At 24.2% G+C, this 21,819-nt stretch overlaps 3 protein-coding genes across 4 annotated transcripts; 2 read left to right on the top strand and 1 right to left on the bottom strand.

Moving 5' to 3' along the window:
- The first annotated feature begins 341 nt into the window (after positions 1 to 341).
- Positions 342 to 7,219, top strand: LOC105362707 (mitochondrial ornithine transporter 1). Its single transcript, XM_011500193.1, has 5 exons — positions 342 to 435; positions 3,899 to 4,135; positions 4,570 to 4,733; positions 4,865 to 5,137; positions 6,880 to 7,219. Exons 1-5 carry the CDS (start codon positions 342 to 344, stop codon positions 7,054 to 7,056), a joined length of 945 nt encoding a protein of 314 aa, XP_011498495.1. The 3' UTR covers positions 7,057 to 7,219.
- A 7,426-nt stretch (positions 7,220 to 14,645) lies between these two features.
- Positions 14,646 to 15,642, bottom strand: LOC105362706 (uncharacterized). The gene is made up of 3 exons (XM_011500191.1): positions 15,465 to 15,642; positions 14,930 to 15,152; positions 14,646 to 14,735 (listed from the first exon to the last, which is right to left on the bottom strand). The coding sequence occupies exons 1-3, from the start codon at positions 15,602 to 15,604 to the stop codon at positions 14,646 to 14,648; spliced, it is 453 nt and encodes a 150-aa protein (XP_011498493.1). The 5' UTR covers positions 15,605 to 15,642.
- A 3,973-nt stretch (positions 15,643 to 19,615) lies between these two features.
- On the top strand, positions 19,616 to 21,530 carry rept (RuvB-like helicase 2 rept). Of its 2 annotated transcripts, none has more exons than XM_011499985.1 (2): positions 19,616 to 19,643; positions 20,072 to 21,530. In XM_011499985.1, exon 2 carries the CDS (start codon positions 20,087 to 20,089, stop codon positions 21,470 to 21,472), a length of 1,386 nt encoding a protein of 461 aa, XP_011498287.1. In that variant the 5' UTR covers positions 19,616 to 19,643; positions 20,072 to 20,086; the 3' UTR covers positions 21,473 to 21,530. The 2 variants fall into 2 exon arrangements, with proteins under 2 accessions (XP_011498287.1, XP_011498288.1); XM_011499986.1 differs by having other exon boundaries at positions 19,631 to 19,647.
- Positions 21,531 to 21,819: the final 289 nt, after the last annotated feature.

Below are 21,819 nucleotides of genomic sequence, written 5' to 3'. Positions count from 1 at the left end.
CTTTTAATTATTATAACCTGATTGATAAAATGCTTGTTAAATAGGTTATTACATTTGTAATTATTTGGCAGTATATTTATGTAAGAGAAGAGCTCATGAAACCTTACAGAGCTCACAGAACTACGAGATTAATCAAAGAGGGAAATATTCTTATCAGCTCGAAGGATAAGTGGTGATATAGAGGCGCATGCGTGCGCTTGGATTTCGAAGATAGTGCAATCGTAGACAAGATTTGTATTGAACTTTTTCCTCATTTGTAGCTTTATGCTCTTTACAAGTTAAGTAACAATTAATGGTAAAGAATTTTTTAAATATACAGGAACATCATAGCGTTAGAAATTATGAATACAAGCAGTGAAAACATCACCACTATAAAAAGTAAAAACATGAGCAATATGAAGGATGGCTTAATTGACTTTATCGCTGGTTCAGTGGGTGAGAATTGTATATGTATTTATACAAGTAGAGTTTGTTATCTCTCGTTTATGCTTCTTTTATTGTATATAGCTTTACTTCATTTTTTTTTTGTTTTTTTTTTGTTTTGTTTTTTTTTTTTTTGATTTTTTTTTTTTTTTGATTTTTTTTCCTTAATTAATATTTGATAAAGTAATGTGCTCATTTAATGCTTCAATGGATAAACAATGTAATCTATTGAAAGAGTTAATATATCATTACTATCATATTTTAATAAAAACAATAATTTAAGATTTTAAGATATATTTAAGAATACTTGTTGTTATAAATCTTATTTTTATAAAACAATGAAACAGAAAAATATTTACCTTTCGATTGATTATCATAGAAAATTTTATAATTTAATCATCAATATAAATAAATACATCTGTAATCAATAGTTTGTTTTATTTTCTAATATGTATTTAAGCTTTTTATTGAGCAAATTAAAAGTTTAAATCTATTTATGAATTTAACAATAGCACTTAGTCCTGTAAAATTTAAATAATAAATTTCATTTCATGTAAATCAATATAATTTGCCAACTCAATTCGTATCTTCAAGATTATATTAGTTAAATGTGCATTTTTTTAATATGTCATTTTTAGTAAACGTTATTTAAATATGAATTTATTCTTTATTAATATAATGGATTTATCTTATCTTCATTATAATGTTACATTACATTAAATTTGTAAATAAAATTATGTAATTATCACAGATGATAAACTATATTTATATATCTGAATATGTATATATGCTATTTTTAAATATAAAATTATTGTAAAAAATTCTGAATAAATTATTGTGAAATTTTTTTTAAATACTATTTAATACGATGATATTATTTTGAAAGATTTAACAAATAAATCATAATTTGTACAAGTGTTAAACATTCTTATTATTAACCATCTATCCATAGCTTTTATTTTATAATATTTAAAATTAATTCTGTTATGTATCATTATTAAAAATTAATTGTTTTTGAAATTTTCTTCTTAAAATGTACGATTGATGTAAAAATTGTATCAAATTGATCTCAATATAAAATAAAAAAACAATTAAAAAAGTATTGTTTCAATTATTAAATAAATAAATAATATCTTAATTACACATATATATATATATATATATATAAACAAATTCAGTTTTATCAATTTATTTATATAAAAAACATTTCACAAATATTACTTTTTTTTTTTTTTTTTATATACATTGTATAAATGATGATTTATCGTTAAGAATTAAAAATAACATTAAATTTAATTGTTTCATAACGTATTTTATACAATTTTTAATCTGTGTTAAGATAAAAAATCATCTAAACAAATAATTAGAAATCTTTGGTTTTTTTTTAATTTTTGTTGTCAATAAAAAAAAAGGGGAAAAAAAACATCCACGTTATTATGGAATACGTCGTAATGATGACATTTTTGCATGCAAAAGATAAGAAAATTTATGATTATTTGTATTTTGATTATTTTGAAAGACACTAATTATTCTTCATCTATATTTCTAATTGCATTTATTATTGTGCTCCGTAGTGAAGACAAAATTATTAATATTTGTTAAGCGTAATCATATTTTCATAATTATACGTATTAAAATATTTGAATAATTTCAATTTTTCTTTTTGTATTATATAAATAATAGAAAATTTACATAATTGCTGATAATTGGCGTTTACGATGTGTACAAAGAGGTAAAGATATTTACATTCCATTACTCTATGATTTTAGTATTACCTATTAACAAATAATTGTGCTTTAAAATCTTGAAATAGCAATGTTATTGTCGTCGATTGTAATCTTTATTAATTTTACATTTCATATTTTGACGAGAAAAATGAGGATGGTCGAATCAGTAATTATTATTTATTTTTTAATTTATTTTTACATAACCAATTCTTACGTTTTGAGTAATTTGTTTTGAGAAATTTAAAAATACACGCTGACTGCTTTAAAGTTCATCGACAACTATTCGTCGCATCCGTCTAATATTATTGCAGCAATGCAATTTAACCTTTAAGTTATTTAATCTTATTTGTTCATTGAATCTAATGAATTATCAGAGGTGTATAATTAATTTTCTTTCGGGTGATCAAATTTGTGACTCTAAAATAGACGATAAAATCTTAGCAGTGACAATTAATGCGATAATATCAGCCAATTTATAATAGATAAATTAATGTTTTATTGCGCCTTTAACATTTTTTTAATTTATTAAACAATATTATAATTATATTATTGATATGAATGAATAAATAAGTAATTTAATATTTTTAAATTATATATTTAATCTAATGAATAGGCATTGGTAAAAGAGAAAGATAAATTGTAAATTAAATAAATTCTTAGCGCGAAGTTATTCGATTTGTTTTTGAGAACTTTTATTTTAAGCAAAGCTTTAATGTTGTAATAAATTTTACGTTATAATAAATGAGCGAGCGGTCTCTTGATTTGTTTTACCGATGTATTTTAAAAAGAATTTATATATTACTCCGTCTTTGTGATATGAGCTTGGATCTGCAGTAAATTCATGTACTATATTATCTTGATTATGTATTGTCGTCGGCTTGTGTGTGTGTGTGTGTGTGTGTGTGTGTGTGTGCGCGTGCGCGCGTATGGTCATTAAAAAAAATTATGTGAATAAATAATCGCCGATGCAACGTGTAATGTTTTTACCAGCGAGTTCGCTTTGTAAAATATCGAGAAATAGAATTATTGGAATTTATATTCTGTTATTTTTCTCTCTTCGTATTATGTCGCTCAAATTAATGATATGCTTATGCTTTTTATATTTTATTATATTTTTAATTAAACATTCATTGACATTTTATGGGTAAAGAATAATTTGATTTTTTTTTCTACTCTTTTATGGCTACTCGAGTTAATAAACACGTTGTTTTAATTTTTCAGAGCTTCCATCTCAAGCTTCTTCATTAAATTTTTCTATACAAAAGAAGAGACTTATTATTATTATTATTATTATTATTATTATTATTATTATTATTATTATTTAATTTATATTATTTAATTTAATAGTTATTTAAAGCATTAGAGATTTGATAAAGGAATTTATAATCTTAGGCGCCTAAGTTACGATTAATTAAAGATTATGTTATTAATTGTACATCAATTTTTATATTATTTTTTTTATTTAGTTATTATTAAAAGTTATTATATTTATTTATTTTAGTTTAGTTTATTATTAAAAGCACTATGCTTTTTTCTTCTTCTTCTTCTTCTTCTTCTTCATACTTTAAAACATCCATGATCTCTTTACGAATTATATTATTTAATATAAATGGAAAATATAAGTTTCATGGTTCGCTTACTTCAAATTGTTTAATTATCTAAAGAACTTCAAATATATTAGGAAGATATTAGGAATAATTATGAGAAAAAAAAAAAAAAAAAAAAAAAAAAAAAAATTTAATCTTCAGGTGGAGTGGCATTAGTTTACGTTGGCCAACCATTGGACACAGTGAAAGTAAAAATGCAGACTTTTCCCAAAATTTACGTTGGTATGGTGGATTGTTTTATGAAGACAGTGAGAACAGATGGAATAGTTAAAGGTTTATATGCCGGTACACTACCATCGATTGTCGCTAACGTAGCGGAGAATTCAATATTATTTGCGGCTTATGGTGGCTGTCAAAAAATTGTGGCCAACATATTTGGTAAGTATGAGGTAATTATTTGATCGATAGAGCTTGAATTTTTATAATTTTGCGATAGAACGCGCGAGCGAGGAAGGCAAAGGCTTACGACAATCCATACATATGCTTACTAATCAGACTATATTTCAAACTAAATATTGCCTCGGTTGTATTTATACGTCCTTCATTCATAGCTTAATATATGTATGTTTTGTTACTAAAAGCTTATTTTAAACGGCTTAATAATTGAAATTGCCGTACGCAAAATGCAAAAGACATATTTACCCTAATGCTTATGGCCACTCGTTGCTTTTCCCAATTTCAATGCAAATGTAAAGGACACAAGCCATATAAGCAAAAGCTGCGAATTCTAATATTGCGATTGATCTTAATTGTTGTTTGTTTTTTTTTGTTTTTTTTTTTGTCTTTTTTTGTTTGTTTTTTTTTTTTAATAGGTGTCCCCAAAGTTGAGAATTTAAGTTCGTTTGAAAATGCGTTGGCTGGATTTTGCGCAGCATTTTTCTCAACCCTTACACTATGTCCAACGGAGCTAATAAAATGCCGATTACAAGCAATGAGAGAAGTGCAATCTTATAATAAAACTGGGGGAACGAATGTGGTGAATATCAATGATAGTGAGAATAAAAAAAAAAAATAAATAAATAAAAAAATAAAAAAAATAAATAAAAAAAAAACGAAAAGTTAAGTAAAAAAGAATACACCTGTGAAGCATTTACGAAATCGCTTTAGAAATACGTCGGCCCGTGGAAGCTGACAAGGCAAATCATCAAAGAATCCGGGATTTCTGGCCTTTATAGAGGACTAACCTCGACGATAGTTCGAGAAATGCCAGGCTATTTCTTCTTCTTTGGCGCGTACGAGCTGACGAGGGAGTTATTGGCGAAACCAGAGCAGAATCGAGATGAAATTGGATGGCAGAGGACGATGGTGGCGGGTGCCGTAGGTGGGACAGTTTTGTGGATCGTCATCTTCCCTGCGGATGTCGTGAAAAGCAGAATTCAAGTAATTATCGCGCTTTACGTTCCATTGTTTTATCCGCGCTTTTCTCACTTTTCCCCGACACGATCAAATCAGCTATTTAATAAGCTACTTATTCTCTTATTGCACATTCCTTGTTATCGAAATGCGCATTGGTGGTCGTTCGTTGTTATGTTATTCTACACGCGCATGTATTTTTCATAAATCTGATTTAAAGGTTTCTCGATCTTTTCATGATTAATATGATACTATAGTGATTTCCGAGCTAGGCTAATAAGATCTATATTTATCGGCTTTTCCCGATTTTTTTCTTCAAATCCAGTCGCGTTGAATCGTTGGGCACTTCTCGCCCAAATAAAGAAGACTAAATTCGTAGAACTGCAAGATAGATGTTAAAAACTTTTTCAACTTTAACGTTGACACTATGCAATAGGAATCCTTGTATTTTATGGTATTTTAATAATTCATCATTATTAGCAATTAGCACTTTAATTTGATTATAAAATAAGAACGTTTTTTTTTTTTTTTTTTTTTTTTTTTTTTTTTTATTACTATTTGATCTCGTGATTTTTCTTTTGAATATTATTTTTACGTATTTTTATTTAATGTAAATTAAACATTTTTTGCTTATAATATTGAGTTTTCTCTTAAAATATATTAATACAATTTTTGTTTTTATTTTCCATTTTAGAATGTTAATAGTCTTGTCTTAGCAGCTAAATAAATGTATATGATTATACGATTTTTCTCCCTTATTTTCACCGAAACTTAACATTTTTTCTTAATATTATATTAAAGAAAAATGAAAAAAAAAAAAAAAAAAAAAGAAAAGAAAAGGAATTACCTATTACCATTGTATATTTATGTAAATTTATTATTTTAATGCTACAATTTTAGAGATTTTCAGTCACATATCGTAAACGAAATATTAAAACTTTTTTTTTTTTTTTTTTTTTTTTTTTTTTTTTTTTTTTTTTTTTTTTTTTTGTTTCTTTTGCAATTCGCAATGCATATCAATTAATACGAGGAGATGCAAAAATTCACTGACATTACTGTATATTTATAGCTTAAATCATAGCATAGAATTCATAAATATATCGTATACATTTTTTATTTCAATAAATGAGAGTACAAAATTATTTCTTATATAATAGAGCTAAGAGCCTTATACGTTAAAAAGAAACGACAAATAATTGCTAACAGAGAAGTCACCTATAACTTAGAAATTATTGGATAACAATAATATTTAAACGTATTTATTTAATTATTCAAAGTTTAAAGTAAGATCAGTGATGAAAAAGTTGATGAAAGAGTTGTTGGAAATATACATAAATATACAAATATACATATCTAAAATTATAATTTTGTATAAAATATTTTTCTTTTTTCAAACATTTGTTTATTAAATTTTCATGTTAATATTGGATTAATGGATTATTGTACTTTATACAATTTGTAATATATCTACAAATTGTATATGTGCTTTGTACATAAATTGTTTTTTGTGAAGACGATACCAAAATCAGAGCCACAGATTTTTATTTAATATTCAAATTAAAACAACAATTTTATAATGTTTAATTTATAAAATTTTAACTAACAAGGGAAATTAAGTAGTTAACCTTGTGCATTAAGCATAGATATTTAATAAATAATATGCCTTTTAAGTTTAATGAAAAATATTTGACATATTCATTAATACAAGTGTTAATTCTAATCAGCGTGATTGTGTTTAATATAATTGTTTTTTGTTTTTTTCAACAAAGGCTCAAAATTTGAAAACACCTGCAATGGCATTAATGAAAGACATTGTAAAGACTGAAGGTGTCAGTGCCTTATACAGTGGCCTTAAACCAACGTTGATCAGAACAATTCCAGCAACGGCAACTTTATTTGTTACATACGAGTACACAAAAAAACTTATGCATCGCATAGTTGATTAACGGATGGCTACTCAGTAAAACGAATATTTTCTTTTATATTAATCATGCCGCTAAGAGGATTTTACGTCAAAGATTTTATCACTCATTGAAAAAGGATGTTTCTGTAATGATCAATGTATTAGTTTAAGAATCAGAATACGATAAAAAACGCACAAAATAATCAATTGAGTCGGTAAGACATTAAATGAATACTCAAGAATTTATGAATGTAAATAATTCAATGTATTTAATTAATTAACAACTCTTTGTTTTATAAATAATGTATAATTGTATGTAAACTAAGAAATAACAGAAATAAATTTATACACACAGAATCTTTGATATAAAAGTTTGTCTTTCACTTTCGTCCAGTTGCTTCCAATCGCTATTAAATATCTGTATTAAGAAAGAGAAAACAATTTCAGTTATAAAAATAAGGTAAAAAGAGATTTTGCGTAAATTACCGAAATGGGTATGTAACCGATACGCTCTAATTGCCTTATTTGCATTATAAGCTCGCCAGTAAAAGTAGAAGTGCTCTTTATTTGGTATGCGTTTGTGTTAGTTAATAAAGCATACCACTTTCTTCCATCGTCTGGTCTGTATTTTATTTTATTCCCTTGGATTTTAGATAATATCTCTCCCGGTGGAATAAATTCTCTAGTTTTTTCATCATAACAAATAACGATGAACTGCATTAAGGTATGCGGCAAAAGCATATCTATGTGAACTGCTGATTCAGAACCTATGACTTTCTAAAAAAATTATTATAATGTTTAATTTAGTAAATTTTAGAAAATCTCTTACTACATATCCGACAGCAATATATAATTCAACGAATGTGTAAGCAATTATTGCAAAAATTGTAAAATTGATTGTATTTAACTCTTATTATTTGTATAATCTCTTTATAAAGTCTTTATGAAGCATTTCAATACATAATATTTATACATTAATTAATCAACATTTATGATGCTATAAATTAATAAAATTATTTTGATTCGCAAGATCATTTATGCATTGCAAATGCATTAGAATTTTTTAACTAAGCGATACTTAAAATTTCAGCTATTCATAATAAGAAAACATATTTATTTTAAAATAACTTTAAACGATTTAATTAATTTAAGATTATTATATAAACGATTAAGGCTTTGTTAAATAAATTTTATAAGAATAAATTCATTGAACATTAACTCCGCTCTTTCTTTTTTTTACATTCGAAGGACATAATAATACAATATAATACTTTAGAATGATTTTTTCAAATGTTTTTCTTATAATCCATCATAAAACTTTTTTTCTAATTAAAATAAGAATATACATACCTTACACATATCAGCTACATCTTTCCTGAATACATCTGTATGATTTTTAAATTTAACAATTGGTATAGATGCCTTGATAAATTTCTATAGATACAGGAACTCATAAATAATATGAAAATAAATTTATAATATTTATTTTACTTGTATAAAATAATTACCACTTCTTCATCATTTGAATCACTGTATTCTGGACAATCAATTTTTAACGAGTAACGTAAAAATAATTGATACGATTTTGCATAGAATATTTCATCCTTTGTTTTAAAATGACTAAGATTCATAGCAACTTTTAAGGCTTCTTCGTTATAATAATCCAGCATAGCCAAATAGCATATGATTTGGAGATATACGAGACTATATATAATAGTTAAAATAAAATTATCAATACAGTAAAAATAATTCATGTATAATAAATATAATTAATAGATCTATAATACGAGTATTTCAAAAATAAGCATAATTGAGTTTCGAAATGCTTTTGGTAAAGAGATAATTTGCTTGATAGTTATTCGAATCAGTAATCATTAAATATTATATGCAATGTTCTTTTTAATAGTTTAGTAATTTATAATTTACATTGACATGTGAATCTATTAATTATATAGTTTAAGCTATTTATTATAATATTCAATTAATTCAGCATATTAAATATTTTTATGTATTTTTACCGACATTGATTTCATATATAAAAGACTCAGAATATTGATTTGCTCATTAAAAGGCAAATTTGTTATATGATAAAAATGATGATGTATGGTTTTTGTGTTATTTTTAGTTGCTACTAAGAATGATTTGCAATAATCAATTTTAGTAATTTAGTAGTAATAAATTATATTGTGAAATCAAATACAATTCTTAGTTAGTCTAAGAATGATTGTAAATCTTTTTTTCCAAATATTATACAAATTCATTAAATTTCTAAATGACAAGCAAGCCAATCTTTCATGTAGTAGATGCGGAAAATTGTTCAATAAAATTACCTATTGGTGGTAGTTTGATTTAATAAATTATCTACAATCGTAGAATAAATGGAAGTTGTCTTTGGATCATAATTTAATGAAACGAGTGCGGTCACGAGTCTTGCGATATCTTTAATTTTTAAATCTTTTATCTCTGGTTCAAGCCTATAAAATTATAATAATTCCAATTTTTAAACGTAGTAAATTAATTTCAATATTTATATCGCTATTAATATTCAATTTGCAATATTGATTGCATCAACCTTTTCAATATTTCTGTTGTTAATGTTTTATTATGGATTAAATTTATTCTCTGAAATTCCAGAATTTGTATGAGAGTTTGAGGGGAGCGACTTGAAACTTGACTTTCCATTAATTTCAGTAATGTATCAGCTGAATTTATTATTCTCAAATCAGAAAATCTAAAAATAATTGTTCATCAAAATACAGTACATACCTTTTATTATATGCTTAATGCTTAATTGAGAATATTAGATAATATTAGTTGAGAAAGAACTTACTTTTATAAAATTAAAACTATGGAAAGTAAGATTTTATTGTAAATTTTGACTTTCTCTAATAAAATATGAAAATTTATTATTTTCAAAATATAACGTCAAGAAAAATAATTTCCATTTACCTTAACATCCTTAAGATTGTTGGTAAAAAATCATCGTCGATTACAGACATTTCATTATAAAGTCTTTGTATAATTTTTTCAGTAAAATCTATACTTTTAATTGAATTATTATATTTGGAGCATAGCATTGCAAATATGATTAAATCGTTTAGCGATAAATTGTCGGAAAATTTTTCTAAACAATACTCAAAGTTATATATATTAATCTTGAGCCTTGGAAGGCTATTCAATAAAAATAATAACTGCATCAATTGTAATTTGCTAAGTATATTCGGCTTATAGGACAATTTTTGTATACTGAACTTAGAAAATTTTGTATAATTCAATCTATTTAACTTGAAAATATTATCATTGATTACAAACAAGTCATTAATTGTCCAGTCATTTTTTCGTAGAAAAAGTTCATTATTAAATTCATTCCAAAAACGAGTAGCTATTTGTTTATTGTTTTTGTCATTCCATAAATTTAAATAATTCAACAAAAGCAATAATTCATTATTACTCAATTTTGAACATTGAGTCGTTAGTACTTGTACTATTTCTTCATACTTGGGATCATATAAAATTTCATTCTTTTTACAAGCATAGTAAGAAAGAATTTCAAAATTATTTAATAGTTCTGTATTATTCATATTTGTCCAATCTGTTTTTATTAAGCGCTCTGCGTATGTAATATCTATATCATCTTTGGCTTCCAACGAAATTGAAAAGGAAGTCAAATTTTCATTATTTATTAATGTATCACGAGTAAATATCAATTTTTCTCGAAAACTCCGACGTATCGTAGTACTTTTATGTAGTTGTCTAAAAGCATCATTTGCATATATAAATGTTTCGTTAAAAAGTAAATTATTATTATTGTTTATTATTGAAATACATATGTTCGGTGAATCGAACTTTTTAAATACTAATTTTGATTTCCACTTTAATACTTCGCTAAATTTTCTTAAAATCATTATTATTTGTTGTAGTTTTTCTCTCTCTTTTTTTTTTTTTTTTTGTTTCTTTTTTTCTTCTTTTAATTATTTATATTTACTATAAAGGTAAGTAGGTTTATATTTGTATAACATGAACTAAATTACGACAACGTGAATATTGAGAATGGAATACGAACTCCGACGATTGTACTGTAGTTATTAGTTATAGATGGAGCATCTTGTATTGTATTTACAGATTTTTTCAAATTAATATTAATACGATTTTAATATATTATTAATGGTAGTAAGTGTCAAGTCAGTCGAATTAATTACATAAGCTTAATTAAATAAATGTCTATGTGAAAAATTTAAGGTTTATACATAAATGCATTTGTTAGTAAAAATGCGATTTAATCATTTAAAATTCGATTTAAAATCATTAAAATTGATTACAATAATTATTATACATTATATATTATAAACGGCCATTTAAATACAATAAATATTATATTTGATATTATAATTTTACCATTGTAAGTAATTTTGATGAAAAATTATTAAATAAAAATTGCATTAAACATTTTTTTTTTGCATTCTATGTATTTGGTTAAAAAAAAAAGAAAGTACTTTCATTTGAGGCAAATATAATTAAAATAAAAATTTATTCGTCCTTTGATCACACTTTTAATTATATATATATATATATATATATATATATATATATATATATGTATATATGGTAAATAATGAAATGAGAATGTATTTTTAATGAAAAAATACATTTGCTTTTGTTTTATTTTAATTTATTATCATATAAAATATTTGCAATTACAATAGATTTAATTAAATATAAAATCAATGATTAACATTAATATTTGAATTTCAAAAACAACAACAACAACAACGACAACAACAAAATCATTCCCCCCCCCCCACCCATGCACACGCACTCGCACACGCACACGCGCAAACAATTACAAATAGATAAATAACGCTTAGAAATACATTTATAGGTTCACGTTTAAATGTATTTTAATCGAGAAATGTATGAAAAAGTGCATAGAATACTTAGAATATCTATCGAGATCTAAACTGAAAGCAATAGTTTAATTATTTTAAGTTCGCTATTTCTGCATCGTAAATAAAATATCAAGCAATATATCACGTACTATCGTCATTTGCTTGAACATTGCAGAAATTTTTATCGAAATGTTGCTTATTCGAATAAGTCAATAAATTTAATTCTCATTTGGCATACCTTCAATGAATGCACCATCTAAGCGGCCCTAATGCAAAATATTAAAAAATTTTCGCTAATATTCATAATCGCATACGTGGTTTCGTACTTTTACTTACTAAACTGTTCCATTATAGATCGATACTAGTTATTATAAGACAATAATATCGATACTTTGAAATGTTAATCTTGGAAGATTTATCACCATAAATATCTCATCATTACGAAGCGAAATTATTTAAATGGATATATTATATTTTATTTGTTATAAATAAAAATTATTACATAATTTTATAACATAGTGATTTAATGGCTTATTTATATATTTAGTGTTTATTAATAATATTCGTTTATAAATGAATTTAGTAATGATGCATAATGTAGGTGTTGTATATATTTATAATTTTCATAATGTAAATTTCTCAATGGGCTTTTTTTTCTGAAATATTTTTAAAACTTACCTCTTACACGCAATAAATCATATATTTAATTTAATTACACGAAGTAACAGAAATTTATATAGGCGCCAATTAATTATATTAATTGTAATTGTCGAACGTAAGTAATTATTTGCAAAAGTTTTACTAGTTTTTGTATTAACATTTAATTAATAACAGGAATAAAATGGAAATACTGTAGACATCAAATTGTTACCCTTTTTAATATTTCATTTAACTTTATTTACAATAGAGGACATTGCTTTTAACATTTTTTGAGTCAATAAATCCAAAGTCAATTTTGTTAAGACAAAAAGGATTAATCTACGTCTCATAATGTTAGGTAATTGTGTCTACCAATTAATACCGATTAATTAAGAATGAATAAATATCAATAAAATATGAATACATCATAACATTTTTTTTTTTTTTTATTATCATTTCGTTAAACGGTAAAGAAATATTTTATGTTAGTTACTTTTCGATGAGAATTAAAATATAATGATAAGAATTCATTTTCTTTCACTTAATATTTCGCGAATAGAATATTTTATTATTCAAATAACTTGTAAATATCATTGTATATATATGATAATTTTTTTGACTTTCATTTCGTGCAATTTATATTTAATACTCCGACTATCTTATGACGATATAAGATTAGAAAATGATTTTAATTAGTTTAATTAACATACATGTGGTATATGCATGATTATTGAAAATTTCAATCAATTTTACTTATTTCTATTAGATATATCTATTACTAATTTTTGTGATTACAAATGAAATTTAAAATTATTTGAAATTGTTTATAATTTTTCAATGTTAATCAATCGTTCCTTAGTTATCTTTTAAACCACAACATTATTGTTTTATTCATATTTATAAATGTCGTGTATGGCTCTGTGTGTCATGCATTATAAGGATTACATATAAATTAGAAATTTTTATTTTATCATTTTTTGTAAAGTGTATAGATAATTTGTATCGTTAAAATTTTTTAAAAATATACATCAGATTCATGATGTTACATTTATACTCTATAATTATATCTTTATACTATATACAGCAGGGTATCACGATAAAAATTTATTTATCGAAAATCTCCTTAAGTAAATCACCTTTCCTTTCTATCCACTCGTTATAATTTATCTGGAATATTATAACGAAGTTGAAATTATTTGCAAATAGTACGGAATTAAGTAGCAGCAAGGGTGAGGAATAAGTGACAGCGAGACAAAGATATATTAATTACTGACCAGAATTGGGGTATAACCAGCACGTCTTAGATGCCTCATATGCATTGTTAAAAAACCACTTGGAAGTTTGGATATTTTTAATAAATTATTGGTCGAAGTAACAATTAGAGTATACCAAGTGTTCCCATCATTTGGTGCATATTTAATAGTTCTTTCTGGAATTTTTGACAACTCTTCGTGTGGTGGATGAAATTGTTTCGTTTTCCGATTGTAACAAACAACAATATCATTCCTAAACATATACGGCAATAATAAATCTGTATCGATATGTGCATCTAATCCAAAAGTGCACTGAAAAATAAAGTTTGCATTTTCACAATATTCTTATAGAATTGAAAAACAGCAATTTATTCTATAAGTATTATGGATATTGGTAATATGAATATAGAAACTTTGAAATTTTATGAAAGACTACATAGTAATATAATTTACAATAAACAAGCAATATTATCAAATTCAAGAAAATAAGAGAAAATAAGTTACTATTGAAATACAATAATGATACATTGTTGTATTATTTTTATTTTTACTGATTTTTTACATACCAAAACAATGAATAAAGCTTTAATTTTTAATTTATAAAATTTAATTTTATAAAAATTGAATTGCAAGTATTTGACAAAGATATATTTCTAAAATTATGAATATTTAAACAATAGTCAATAAAAATGTTAACTATTTAGTCAAATATTTTTAACGTGTAAATGAATTTTGTATTATAAAAATCCTTGAAATTCATAATAGTTCACGTCGCAAATATTTTGAGATCTTGGGTATGCTTACTTAGCCTTAGTATTGGATTTTTTAAATAGTCCAAGTAAAATACATAACTGTTATACCTTAAAATTGTAAATGACATCGGCTGCAAACTGTTGACGTTTACTCGAATGGCCTTTTAAATTTTTATTCCACTGTTCAGCTATCTAAAACATTTAACAATTTAGCATATAAGAAATGATATGTAAAATTAATTAAAACTTCTGGCTTATTATTAAAATTTGTTATGCATGAAAACATATTGGCTCTTAGTTTTTATTTATACTTAAATTTTGAAAAAAGTGTATATAGGCTATAATTGTTGTAAAATTATTAATATATAATAAATAATGGAGTTTACCGTATAAAATGTAGTTAATACAGAATTGTCTAATTTGAATTGATCTTTAATTTCAGGATGATCTAATTCCAAACAATTATGAATATAAATGTATGCATTGCATATCTCGTTAGCCGATGTAAGTTTTATAAATGCTGGATTCATAATTATTTCCAATATTTTTTTAAAACAAAAATTTGCTTGTAATAAATATTGAGCGCAATAAATAAGTGATTTTGGAAACCTATGCAGAAATTTTTGTTATTATTAATACAAATGCTATTTGTAAAAAGATGTTTAGTTTCTTCTCATCTTCACATATGTTCAAACAATACATATTTGATATATTCAATGTATGTTAAATATGCACTTTGTACAATATTATTATAAAATAATTCTTTAAATTCTCATTGCTATATTTGTGGTGAAGGTTTTTTATTTTTAATTATTAAGTATTTTAAGTAAAAAATAGATATTAAAATAATTAATAAATAGTAGTAATTCATAATATATTGCTTTTTACATTATGTAAATTGGACGGATTTTGGTGCGTTACATTTGTTGTTCTTCTTTTCTGGAAGGCTTTACTAATTCTTCAGCTGCGTGAGAATAAAAAGGAGTTACTTTGGAATCATAATTGAACTGATATAACGTTAATAAAATCCTTTCAATGTCTTTTATTCTCAAATTTTCCATATTATTTAGGTACCTACAAATAAATGGTACTATAAAAATCTTCAATATACATCTTTTAGAACATAAAGTTCTATTCAATTTAACATTTATATTATATGAATAATTGATAATATGGTCATTGTTTGTTATCGTTTCTGAATAAGAAATTTTAATAACAATAATTTTAATAACAATTTAAAAATAAGAAACGTTTTTTAATTAAAAATCTTTTTTACATAAAACAACTTAATTTCATACAATACACTATCTATATGAGGTTGAAAAATTTTTTTAACATACACATTCGTGAAATTGCATATAAATAAATAATAATTATATTAATGTATTGAATTTTTTAACTATTTTTATTTTGAGTATTTGTAATTTTTTGAGAAATGTATAAAATATAAAATTTTGAAATATAAACAGACCAGTCACATTCAAATAAGTTTAAAATTATATATATATATATATATATTAATTAGTTATTTGCGATACAATCATATTTAATGAAAAACAGTGATTAATATACAAACCTGTGTAATGTTTTAGCTATGATTTTATCATTGTCTATCAATGTTCTTGCTTGTAGATGTAAGATATGTGTTAGACACAATGAATTAATATGCGGTATGTGTATTTCTATTATTTTTAACAACTGAACGTATTTATTCAAAAATTCAAGATAAATGGACCCTCTAGAATAATTCAAATGTAAAAGAAAATATTATGTTCGAAATACAAATATTAGATTTATTATTATTAATTAAACTTTATTAAGGCCTTATTGTATTTTTTTTCATCAAAATTTTATTCTTACAAGTAATAGAAGGAATTACCTGAATATCATAAGTAGTAAATTATTTTTGTTTTTTAATTATAAATTGACTCTGTTAATGTTTATATATGGAAAGTTTTTATTATCCTGATCACGATCAAATTATTGAACTTAACGTTGTATTGAAATTTTATCAATTACTTTATTAAAATTCATTTCTTTGCATTGGAAGAGAAATTTAAAATATAATTGGAACTATATAAAACTATGATTAATTTAATATAGATTATTAAACATAAAAACAAATGAGAACTTTAATATTTTAATTTATATTTTTACTACATTACAATAGATTCTGTAAAATCTAAATAAATAATATAAAAAAAAAAAAAAAAAAAAAAAAAAAAAAAAAAAAAAAAATATGCAAACAGTTAAATAACTTATTAAATGTAGATAACAATAACAGTAATTTTTTTAGAATATAACAAAACACTTAGAAATGCTGCCTTTTAATCCTTAAAAAAAAAAAAAGAAGAATTCAAATCTAAAATTTTATAAACTTAATTTGAATTTTAATTAATTGTAATGAAATTGAATTGAGCATTTGCTTTATATTATTTGTAACTACATATTAATTATATATTACAGATGTTTAGTATAAAATAAATATTATGCAATTTCATAATAATTTATAATTAAATATAGAATACATTTGTTTTAATTATAATAAATAAAGTAAGAATTTATTGTTAATACATATAAAAATAAATCAAGGGAAAACCTGCATTTTAAATAAAAATTTATTGCGTTTGATTTAAGAAGTTTGAGAATATTTTTTAAATACACCGATCAAATTGTGATTCTTAAGATTTTAATCAATAAATACTCAATAATTCAATTTCAAATTTCAAATTTATTTCTCTCCCTTTTTCATGATTTATGCCTATGTAAATAAATTATAAACAATGAGTAAGGGGATATAAATATAATGTTTAAGTTCACGACACGAGTGGTATTTTGTTTTATAATGAATTCAAGTTAAATAATTGTAAATGCAAATTGATAAATAAATTAAGAAGAATGAATAAGTTGATTGATTTTAATAAACTTCTTATGCTTTTAATTTGTGCATTGTGCAATATACCTTTCCTTTTTCCAAATAAATATTGTATAATCAATACATATATTGGAATAGTATTTGAAATCGATATATTAATCAACATCAATACGTTTTAATAATCATGATCATATTCATATTAAACACTTTTTTTTATTTTTTATTTTTTTTATTGTGAATAACTAAAATTTATTTATATATAAGTATTTCATTTATAGTATAGGAAAATCTAAGAATTGTATTCCTGCATTATTAAAAATAAGTGTATAAAATATTACATATATAAGACTGTATGATGCTTAATATCTACACTAGATTAGTAAATAATTCTAATTTTCAATTAACTTTTGATTTAAATAACACATTTCACTGCTTATTTATTATTACTTATTACATAATATTTTAACAATTACACAATTCTTCTATCAAAATATCTTGTGCATTTTCCAGAAATTAAGATTAATTATTTAAATAAATTTGCAATAATAATATATAATTAATACATTAGAATATATAATTGTCTTTTTATTGAAATAAAATAAAAAAACGATCGAATACATCTGAAATTTTAAGTATTCATATTATCATTATATTAGTTAAAATAATAATGGTTTTAGCTGTATTTATTATTTTATCAATAGCTATAGTTTATAAAATTTCACTTTTAATTAAACAAAATAAAATTAAAAACAAAATTAAAATGAAAAAATTATTTTATCTTCAATTTTTATATTGTATGTTCATGTAATACTGTTTGTTATAATAGTAATTTTATGTACTTACTTTAGACTTTTGACAATTACTGCCATACAAACCGGATCGATAGATGTTATGTTCTGCTTTAAGTTATTTATAAACAATAATATCAGATCTTTCTTAGTATAGTTATATTTGTATTTATAAAATACTAACGCCATAAGTCCAAGTTCTTCCACAGTCATTTGAAGAGAATATTTTGCAAAGATCTGCTCCAATTTATTTAAACAAACATCGATTTTCGGCTGACATATTCTTAATAAAAATGCATATTGCATAAGATCTTTAAAATCCAAATTTTCTATAACTACGCTCGATAAACTTTTAAACATAAAATGTGTACTATCTATATAATTTAATCTGTACAATAAATCATTTATTAGTAAGATTTGTTTTGTAGAAAAATATTTTAGATTTTTAAAATTTTGTACAAATTTCTGAAGAAACAACGTACAATCTAAATCATCGATTGAACCATACGATAATTCTATCGAATGCAATATGCGATAAATTCTATTAAAATTATAGATTTTACAATGTTTCAATATTGTATTTAAAATGTCTTCATATTTAGTTTTGCTTATTTTGTTAACATTTTTATAAGCATACCATGATATTAATTCAAGATTTGTTACTATTTCTGTTGTGTTCATATAGTTCCAGTCTTTGCTTAACAAATTTTGTATTTCATTCGTATGTACATTTCTTTCAATCGATATTGGTTTTGTGAAAGGTTTATCGTGAATTTTAGAACGATTAAGTACCTTATAAGCAAAATTAATTTCAATAGAAGGAATAGTTTTCTTTTCTCTATTTTCATTTCCGTTCACTTCATTTTTACTCTTACTAAAATTTTTCTCATAAACATTAATCTCATTGGTTTCTCTATTCTTCCCGTTATTTATTAAAATATTGTAAGAAGCGCTTGAACATAATTTGTTACATACATAATATAAATTACATTTGTTTGTCAAGATATTTATGTTGATTAAATCTAACCTCTTTAAAGTGAACGATATATGATAGGTTGCTAGTTTACATATTTGTATAAACATCATTTAAATTCAAAATTTTTTATTAACCATTAATATATTAGCGAACTGAATATATTAAAATCAAAAGTATTCAATCGAATTCTATTATGTAATTTGCATTTTTAAAAGAAAAACAACTCAAGTAACGTAAAACAAATAGTAGTGCACACCGACGCAGCCAAATAGTTTCATCTCTAGCACGTGTTGTTATGGATATGTTTGCGCCTGCGCATACTACCAAACAATCTCAACGTGGATTACTAAGAAAATAATTACATTGATTAAACAAGATTGACATTGCTTTGTAATTTTTATTAATTGTTGCTTGGCGAGTTGAAAATTCTTAATTTAAGTTTTAATTTATTAAACAAAAAAGTAAGTACGTGCTTGATTTTTACGTCAAAAGTTTAATTTGATGTGTAGTATTTTTTCTAGGCTATGTAGTATATTTAATTTATTTCAATAAAAATTAATTACAATACTATGTTAAATACTTTAAAAATAATAAACCCACGCTGTCAATTATTAAGAGTATCAAAGTTATTTTATCTTATAAATGTAAATAATTTATTTTGAATATGTATATATATAATTATATATAATTTTAAAAATATACCTATTCAAATTTGCCATTGATAAGTTTTGATTTTTATGAAAATTTATTATATTAATCCATTATTAAATCCATTATTAATCCATTAATTAAATATTAATTTTCAATAGTTTATAATATTTTGAACAATGTTAGCCGATTTCGAATATAGTATACTAAAATTTTGTTTGTTATCGTTGTAGAGAGAGAGAGAGAGCAAAGTAAAATGTCGATTCCAGCTTCAAAAGTACACGAAGTACGAGAAATTACTAGAATAGAGCGCATTGGAGCACATTCTCATATACGTGGATTAGGATTAGACGATAGCTTAGAACCTCGTAATGTATCCCAAGGAATGGTTGGTCAATTTTTAGCACGGAGAGGTACCGGTGTAATTTTGGAAATGATTAAAGAAGGTAAAATAGCTGGACGAGCAATATTACTAGCGGGTCAACCAGGAACTGGAAAGACAGCAGTGGCATTGGCTTTAGCACAGTCCTTAGGTTCGGATACACCTTTTACACTTATGGCTGGCTCTGAGATTTATTCTTTGGAAATGAGTAAGACAGAGGCTTTAACACAATCAATAAGAAAATCAATAGGTATAAGAATTAAAGAAGAAAGTGAAATTATTGAAGGGGAAGTTGTAGAAATTCAAGTTGATAGACCCGTCGCTGGACTAGGGGCTAAAGTTGGCAAGTTGACATTAAAAACTACAGAAATGGAAACTGTGTATGACTTAGGCAGCAAAATGATAGAATGTTTAATGAAAGAGAAGGTCCAAGCTGGAGATGTTATAACAATAGATAAGGCTACGGGAAAAATTAGTAAACTTGGACGATCGTTCACGCGAGCTCGAGATTACGATGCAACTGGGCCACAAACTCGTTTTGTTCAATGTCCCGAGGGTGAATTACAAAAAAGAAAAGAAGTTGTGCACACTGTAACCTTACATGAAATCGATGTTATAAATAGCAGAACACATGGTTTCCTAGCTCTATTTTCTGGTGACACGGGTGAAATTAAATCCGAAGTGAGAGAACAAATAAATTTAAAGGTATCGGAGTGGCGAGAAGAAGGAAAAGCAGAAATTGTACCTGGTGTATTGTTTATTGACGAAGTACATATGCTAGATATCGAATGTTTTTCATTCCTTAATCGTGCGTTAGAAAATGATATGGCGCCGGTAGTAATTATGGCGACAAATCGAGGTATTACAAGAATCAGAGGAACTAATTATAAAAGCCCTCATGGAATTCCAATTGATTTATTAGATCGTATGATAATTGTTCCAACTGTTCCTTATCAAGAATCAGAACTCAAAGAAATTTTAAAAATAAGATGCGAAGAAGAAGATTGTGAAATGTCTAATGACGCATTGTTAGTGCTTACTCGTATTGCTCTTGAAACATCTTTGAGATATGCGATTCAATTAATTACAACGTCATCACTCATTTGTCGAAAAAATAAAAATATAGAAATAAGTGTCGAAGATGTGAAACGTGCATATACATTATTTATGGATGAAAATCGATCGTCACAATTTTTAAAAGAATATCAAGATAACTTTATGTTCTACGAATCGAGAGAACAATCGATGGAGCTTGCTTAATATAAACATTTTTTACATAAGATTAATTTTTGTTAAGATAAAAAACAAATTTTGACTAACAGTATAAATTTGTTTTCAATTTCAAGAAGTATTCAGCAGTGTAATAAAATTTTCTACCTTTACCTTGTTCTCTGCAATTCATTTGATCGAACCTATTTTTATTTCAAATTACTAAAAAGAAAAAAAAATTATAAAACGCCACTAAAGGCTTAATTCTACCTTTATGTTTTCTATTCTATTTATAATAAACGATATATATTCCTTTTAATTATAAATTAGTATTATAAATAATTTTTAAATAGCTTATAAATTAAGTAATATTACAAATAGGCGACACCAAGTAAGAT

This window comes from Ceratosolen solmsi, unplaced genomic scaffold, assembly GCF_000503995.2.
Source record: "Ceratosolen solmsi marchali unplaced genomic scaffold, CerSol_1.0 scaffold41, whole genome shotgun sequence".
NCBI lineage: Eukaryota > Metazoa > Arthropoda > Insecta > Hymenoptera > Agaonidae > Ceratosolen > Ceratosolen solmsi.
Note: the sequence above shows the minus strand (reverse complement) of the source record. Positions and strands in the feature narration are given on the sequence as shown.